At 32.6% G+C, this 8,605-nt stretch overlaps 1 protein-coding gene across 1 annotated transcript; it reads left to right on the forward strand.

The window, feature by feature from the left end:
* Positions 1-4,760: 4,760 nt before the first annotated feature.
* Positions 4,761-8,605, forward strand: LOC133325084 (E3 ubiquitin-protein ligase TRIM45-like). The gene is made up of 8 exons (XM_061533910.1): positions 4,761-4,892; positions 4,955-5,203; positions 5,485-6,037; positions 7,611-7,759; positions 7,813-7,942; positions 7,997-8,142; positions 8,198-8,296; positions 8,360-8,605. The coding sequence occupies exons 1-8, from the start codon at positions 4,761-4,763 to the stop codon at positions 8,603-8,605; spliced, it is 1,704 nt and encodes a 567-aa protein (XP_061389894.1).

Genomic DNA, 8,605 nt, shown 5'->3' on the forward strand with positions numbered 1-8,605 from the left:
TTTACGTGTTTTATACCATGGCACGGGGGCGGAGTAAAAAATGTGTATGGCATTGCTAACACTCTCCGCAATCGTGTGCTCTTCCTCGGGATCGAGATTATTTTGTTTTTGCTGCTGTTTTAAATTATCAATTTTCTCTTGTATCAGACGGGATTTCAATTTATGTTCATCATATTTCTCGGGCTGTATAATGCCATTTTGGCGTGGCGATTTGAGAACGACAACATTTCCCCCATCATCAGCATCACTTTTCTTGCGGAATACGGATGCTGCCTCTTTTTGTTGTTGGCGCAGCAACTGCTGTGTGGCTTCGTCCGCATAGGCCTGGGCCACGAAATGTTCATCGATTATTTTTTCCGCACTGATGGAATGCTGGTGCTGCTGCTGTAGGCCATTGTTGAGTATCAGCAATGTTATGACAATTAACGTGACAATCATTAACAATAAAATTATGCGGAATTTTCGGGGATTTTTACAATATTTTGTAAAAATCATGTTGACAGATTTGTTTGTAGTTTGGTATGTATCTGTGTGTTGCTTGTGTATTAGTTGTACCAAAGAAATAAAATTGTAAGCAAGAAAGTAGTCTTTTTTTCTAAATTCACAACATACTTGTAGAGATTTTTCTTTTTGCTCCGTTTTTTTCACTCTTTGCTTTTGGCTGAGAAGGATGATGATTTTCTTTTTTTCTTTTGATTTTCACAGATTCCACAAATTTTCTATAAATTATATATTTTTAGGCACTTTTTTCTCTTAAATTTGTAATATATATTTTTCTAGATTGATTTTTTCGGTATTATTTTTAATTTTAAAAATCCTTCGATTCACTTCACAAACTAAAGGACTTTTCTTTTTTACTGCAGCAGCTTCAAATGATTTTCATCATTTTCCATTCTTTTTTCACATCCACCCTTCAATTACATTTTTTTCTTCTTCGTTTTTCTTTCATTCATTCACAAAAAATGGAAAAACTTTTTATGTATAGGTATGTATCCTTCTTGTATCCTCGTCGTTAGGTAGGCCAGTGCGAGTATGTATGTGTGTGCGTATTTCAAAACTTTTGCAAGAATCTGTGTGTGCGTGTGTGGTGCTGAATGCGTTGTCCTTTAGACCATGTGTTCACTGTCTTCTGTTTTGATATGTACTGTTATTTTCCGTTTTCGACATTTCCTTGTAAAGCTATTTTCTGCCTTTAGACCTGCTGTTTGTCCCTCCCTGTTTCTCTCCTCCCCTCTCCTCTGCCATGTAAATAAAATTGCATAAATTTCCAGACCATAGAAATGTGTGCTAGGCACAACACAGCTGTCTAAGTTCGTGGGCGCATGTCAAACATTTTCGAGTTTTCCTTTTTTCTCTTTTGTCCTTTTAAAGAGAAAGCTTGAACTCTTTGGGTATCCTGCAGGAAATTTATTTAGGTAGGGTAGGGAATTTTATATTTTAGGAAAAGTAGAAATTTTGGAAAATTCAAGAATTCAGCAGGGTCTTCGAACTAAAGACGACCTACAAAAATATTTTTCGAGCGTCTATAGGATAGCTCTTTAAATTTTCAGGTCTGTGAAACTGCCTCTGTATTTTCTAAGGCATACAAGGATATTCTAGCTATTATAAAAGCTTTCAAATATCATCGATTTATTGTAGTTTGGAAAGTATAACCCTGTTATTTAGAACCTGTAAAAGGTGTTCTCCTGTGTTCATAGAGGTCTTATAATAAGATAACGTCAAAATCCTAGGAAAAAACGTCTAAACCTCTCTGAGAATACAAAAAGGTCCATCCTCAGTTTTTCTTCAAATAATTCATATTTTGATGATATTCCATGTCAACAAATTCTTAAATATCCATTTATATTCCTTCTTTAGAAACGCTTTGAAAGTTCTCGGAAAATATTTCATAATCCTTTTTTTAATTTTAAAAAGTCCTAACATCGCTTCATAGTACTTATTTAAAAGTAATCAAAAAATTAGACAATTCGGAAGCATCAAGGCCTTAACGGGGTCTCCCAACTACACCTTCTTCATATGTTATTCAAAACATATCAAATGTAATTCGTGAATTCCATTTGTAATTCACAACATATAATTTGCAATTCGAGAATTCTATTTGCATTTCATAACATATCAGTTGTAATTCGAGAAATTCAATTGTAATTAATAGAATGCATTTCGAAATTTATAGAATTCCATTTGAAATTCATATACTTATATTTGAAATTCAAAGGATTGCATTTGAAATTCAAAGGATTGCATTTGAAATTCATAAACGTCCGTTTGAAATTCAAAGAATTGCATATGGAATTCATAAAATTTCATTTGAAATTTAAAGAATTCCATTAGAAATTAATAACATTTCATTTGAAATTTCAGAACACTTCATTTGAAATACATAACATTTAATTTTAAATTCAAAAATATTAATTGGTAACATACAAAGAATTTGCATGTGTTTGAAATGAATTGTTACGAATTACAATTGAAATATTACGAATTACAAATGAAATGTTATGAATTTCAAATTGAATTCTTTAAATTTCAAATGGATTTTTTGAATTTCATATGAAAAGTTTAAAATTACAAATGACATGTTTTAAATTACCAATTACATTCTCGAATTACAAATGACATGTTATGAATTGTAAATTGAGTTTTCGCATTACAAATGAAATTCTTGATTTGCAAATGAAAAGCTGTAGCTATAAACATCTTGAAAATATATCGATTTTATAAATGACCTAGTACACAAATGTTCTGATAGTTCTTTAAAAATCCACCTCATTGTGGTACTTCTTTAAAATTTACTGTACTGGAAAAATTAAAAAGTTCTTCTAAAAATTTGAATATTACTCTCCAATATCTTCCAAAGTTTGAAGAAGGTTTGAAGCTCTCTAAACTAAATATTTTTTTGGGGTTTCCATAGCTAGAAGATATATATTTTATATAGCTAAATATATTTGAAACGCCTTTTCTGGTCCTTTATAACCGGAAGATAGTTTCCCGATTTCTGTAGTTTGAAGATATTTGTTGCCTAAGCCTTGAAATTTTTTTTTTATTAAATTTGTAACATTCCAGAAGTTGGCCTATAGATCGCACCTTCGGATTTAATGTCTTTCGATATACAAAAAATGGATCAAATCAGATACTGTATTCGTTTCATATGAGATTTGGAAGCTTAGAAACATGTGAACCTTTCTGTGGGAGGTACCGGAAGAAAAGACACAATATAGAAATGGCAGGAGATTGCACAACTCAGAGGAAAAAGAGCACCAATCAGAGGAAAATGACAACGCCAAATAAGCGAGGACCTCAACCATTGCACAAACATTAATGGAGGCGTTGTTTCTAGGCAACGATAGATGACAGCCCCATAACCTTGAACAAGCCAATAATTTACTAATCCTTGTGATCGGGTTAGATAGCTATGCAAAAGGAGTAACAGAAGAATAAATAGAGTCTTCGACAAAAATTCAAGAAAATCTAAGCATCTCTACAAAAATTACAAAAACTTACATTAAAAAAAATCCAAAACTATTTAAAAAAATCAGTAGTTATCACCACTCGGAGGAAAATCGCAACACTAAATAAGCAATCACGGAACAAAAATTCAGAAGGCGTTGTTTATTGGCGCCGATAGATGGCAGCTCCATCACCTGGGAGGCCAATAATCAAGTAATCCGTGTGATCGAGTATGATAGCTATGTAAAATTGGTAACAGAAGAATAAATGGACATTCGACAAATATTTCAACTAAATTCAAAATCTATGCTTTTACAAAAAAAAAAATAAAAAAAATAAAAACTTATATTTAAAAAATCCATGAAATATGCTCAATAAAAAATTTGTAAATAGCACCACTTAGGGGAAAATGGCAACACTAAATAAGCAAGGATCTCAACCACGACACTGAAATTCTGAAAGGTGTTGTTTCTAGGCACCGATAGATGACTGCACCATCACATGGGACTTCTAGTCCTTGTGATCGAGAAGGATAACTATGCAATAGGAGTAACGGAAGAATAAATAATTTAAAATATATTTCCTTTGATAGTTCATAATTTTTTTGCAAATACGACATATAATATTTATTGGAAAAATATTCTTCAAAATATGCATGCTCTGAAGGTCATTAAAGAAAATATTCATAACAACGCCAAGCTCTGATAGTCCCTGGAAAAATATTTTTTAAAAATCTCACTCCTCTATAATCTTAGAAAAAAATATTCTTTAAAAAAATCCACATTTTATAGCCCTTCGTTAAAAAAAATACAAAAAAATATTCAGTAAAAATGAACACGTCCTGAAATTTAAATAAATTGATAGCTATTTTTTTTATTTATTTATGTTAAATGCGAGCTTAGAATTTATTGGAAATAAATTCTTTAAAAATTTACGCTCTAAAGGTCCTTGGAAAAATATTCTTAACAACTCCAAGGTCTGATAGTCTTAAGAAAAATTATTCTTAAAAAAAAAATACAGCTTCTTTAATCCTTGGAAAAAAAATTTAATAAATACATGCTTCTATAGTCGGAAAATTCATCTGTTAATTATTAACATTTTAATTTTTTTAAGTCAGTGATGCTCTGTTGGTCCTTAAAAATTATTTTTTGAAAAATTCAGCTTCTTTCAATCCTTAACAATTATTCTTAAAATCTTCGAAAAAATATTTTTTTTAATCTACTTAAACGGCCTTTGAAATTTATTCTACAAAAATGTCCTTTTTAATTCCTTTTTCAGGCACCAATTCCCCCTCATTATTACGAAAGTATTCAATGTCCTCCTCAGCCGAAATGAAAGCGGAAAATCAATATTCAGAAATATCGGGATCCTCAACAATATCTCTACAAAAGCGGGCATCATTTAGTTTCAAACTACGTAGATCTTCTGAACAATCACCAGCAAGGGTAAGAACAAAATAATATATATTTTTAAAACATAACCTCAAATTGTAATTATTATTTTCCAGATCAAAGTCGACAGCAATCGTATATCTCCAGATTTGACGGCAATGGTGGTAAATCAATTTCAATCACTTGGAAATATAAAATGTTCACGAATCAAATGTAAGCTATGTGGATTTGTAACCGAAATTCCCGTGGGCGGTTTACGTCAATTGCCGCGTAATCTGCTGGTGGTGCGTAAAATTGAAGATCATCGAAATAAAATTGCCAGTGAAAATTATGCGTTATGTAGTCTGTGCTATGAGGAGACGAGGGTAAGTATGAAATATAATGTCGAATTTTATCTAAGTCGGAGCCAATGTAGAGACAGTAGGACTAAGAAGGCAAACTGTTATTAATTAATATCCCGAATTCGAAGTTTTTTTCGGAATAATGATGATTCGATTTATTGAAGTTCGGCAACAAATGTATCCACGCTTATTGGTTATCTTAAATCGGCGGAAAATTCAAAGCTTCTCAAGAATCCATTGAAGTCCGGTCTCCATTTTTTATTAAAATACTAACTTCTAGTACGATCTTCTCCCCTCTCTTTCAGGCCAATCATTTTTGTGAATTGTGTAATTTGAATTTATGCCTCCTCTGTAAGGAGTCGCATGAGCGACAAAAGACTACCGCCAACCACAGCCTTCGAACAATTACGATTGACACGAAATCCTCTACCATCTCCCCAAAGGATAATCCACGATTTAATCGATTATCACAAAATTGTACGCTTCATCCGGGGTTCGAATTAAAATCATTTTGTCATAATTGTCTACAGTTGGCATGCAGCGATTGTTTAGTTCTACAACATAAAGGTCATCGTATCGATGGTATTGAAAAAGCGGCAAAATTTTATTCCAGTATTTTACGTGACTCTGCTGAACAGATACGATTGATATGTAAAAGTTCGGAACATTCTTTGGAGAAATTGAATGCTTCAATGCTAAGCATTAATCGGAAATGTGATGAATTGCAGGCGGAAATTGAAGATTTTATGCGTCGCTATCAGGAAGCCGTTGAAGTGCATCGCAGCAATTTAATCCAACAAATTCGTACGACGAGGGAAACGAAGCTCGGATTGATTGGAGAACAACAAATGGAATTAGGTAAGGATTACACGAAAATATATTTTTTGTTCAATCTGTGGACTATCTGTGGACTATTCAATGGAGATCTTCTATCGATTGATTCATAATTTCGACTAGGAAATAAGGCAGAACCTCAGAAGTCCTTCTATCCATAGAAGACCCTCAGGACTATCCCTCTTCTATCACTTGAAAAGTCTGTTGAATTCTCCTACTGAAATTTTCAATATTTTTCAAGGGTTTCTATAAAATTTCCAGAAACTTTGAACATTATTTGGTGGTAGGTTTTTTTCTGCCCCACTCCAGATTGAATATGTCACATAATTATTTGCCTTTTGCATGGGGCGATATGTTTAACAAACTGCCGATTTATGGTGGTTGATGCAATGTTGTTCTTTGGTGGCGAAGTAGGGTTGATGGTAATTAAAATGACGTCATAAATACCCAACAAAATGAACATTAAAAATGTCAACAAGAGCATAACGTCATTGATGTCATAGATTGGGCGTGTACTGGCGCCCAACGTATTAGTTTCAACAACTTATATATAAGTAGTCATAAGGAACGCCGAGAATTGGGAACTGTAGCTAAATCCACACATTTCAATAATTTAAAACAAGAGGAAATACTTTCAAAAGTCCCAGAAATATACCCTTATAAATTAAAAAAATAAATCCTCAAAAACACTATTTAAAAACAAGTACGGATCAGTGAGTTCTTGAAAAATATGTTCACGCCTTCGACTCAGAAAATCCGTACAGAAATCAAAAACTTTTCGTCTTGGTCTCAGATCACTCTACAATCTACGCCTTTGGCTCAGATAGTATTTGAAATATACCTTTTAGAATTCTTTTAGAAATGCATGCCTAAGTCACAGGCAAATCTATTCTGTAAAAATCCTCAGATCCCTTCAAATATGCACTTAAAACCGTTGCCATTGAAATGCAGCCTTTAAAAATTATTTCAAAATGTTTTTTTTTTAATTTCCTAAAATATTCTCCCAAAACTTCTCTGAAAGTATGCTACAAAATTATTTAAATTTAAAATAATGAATTTAATAACTTCTACGCCTTAAACTAATACTTATTAAGAAAACTCTACGCCTAAAAGTAAGCTTCATCATCTTTCATTTAAAATACATGCCTAAAAGTATACATTAAAATCATCCATCCAAAACTCTACTCCTAAAAGTATGCTTCATAATCATTTATTTAAAAACTCAACGCCTATAAGTATCATTAAAAATCATTCTAAAATCCAGCGCCCAAATTTATGGTTCAAAATCGTGAATTAAAAAAAAAATGCACGCCTAAAAGTAGGCTTTAAAATAATTCATTTAAAAATTTCACTTCTAAAAGTATGCTTCAAAATAATTCATTTAAAGACTTCGTTCAAAAATATTCTTTTAATAATCCACGCCTAGAAATATTCATTAAATAACCCACGCCTAAAATATTCTTTTAATAGTCCACGCCTAAAAATATTCTTTAAAAAAATCCAAACTCCAATAGTCCTTTGAAAAAAAAATTCTTTAAAAAATTATCGATTCTGTGAAAATATTACTTAATGTTGACCAATTTGTTCTCTTTTTCAGAAAAACGTACCCAAGAGGGTCAAATGGCCGTTGGGTTTAGTCAAGAATTGGCAGAAGTTGCAACTGATGTTGAAATTTTATCTTTTATAAAAATCCTATTAAAACGTTTTGAATATTGTCAACAATTTAAGGCATCAATTGATCCAAAAGTAAGTCCATTCCACATATTAACTACTAAATGTAACCTCTAAACCTGTTTTAGATAATCAACATACCAAATTTTATGCCAAAAATACAAGCACCAATTGTCAAAGATACCAATGATATACCTGTGTTTGGAGTTTTATCTATGCAAACCGTGGAACCTTCATCATGTACCCTACAATGGGATGGTAAATATGAATGAATTGAAAAAAATGGCTTTAGATTTTATGCAATTCTTTTAGGATTTTCTCAATTGCGTATTAATAAAAAAGTGGAATTAACATTAATATCTCGCGATGCGGAGGGTCAGCCAATGAGCCATGGCGGACTTAAGATTCAAACTCATGTTAAATACAAGGATCTTAATTCCAAGTGTCTGAGAATGGAGGTAAGTCCTGCATGTTTTCTGAAATCTATATAAAATTGTTGTATGCTCCTCTTAGGTCACTGATAATTGTGATGGCACCTATGGTATTGCCTTTACCCCAGATGCGGAAGGCACGATCATCCTCATGATTACCATAAATGAAAAGCATATTAAGGTAGGGTAAAAACGTATTATTTCAATTGAAATTTTTTATATTCTGATTTAGATAACTTTTCAGGGTAGCCCCTTCAGTTTCTTGGCTCGCCCGGTTAGGCCGCATACCGGCATCTATCATTGCTGTACATTTTGTTCGAGTAAAGGCAATAAATTTGCAACATGTTCGTGCCAGGGCAGTATGCCGGGATATAATGGTTGTGGCCACGGCCATACTGGGCATCCCGGACGTCGTCATTGGTCATGTTGCGGAGAGATTTCGAGAAATTCTGAATGTCATTTTGCCAATAGGTCGTTGAATCCAAAGTAA

Source organism: Musca vetustissima, unplaced genomic scaffold, assembly GCF_032173495.1.
Source record: "Musca vetustissima isolate MV318-11 ecotype Yass unplaced genomic scaffold, APGP_CSIRO_Mvet_v1 utg22848, whole genome shotgun sequence".
Classification (NCBI taxonomy): Eukaryota; Metazoa; Arthropoda; class Insecta; order Diptera; family Muscidae; genus Musca; species Musca vetustissima.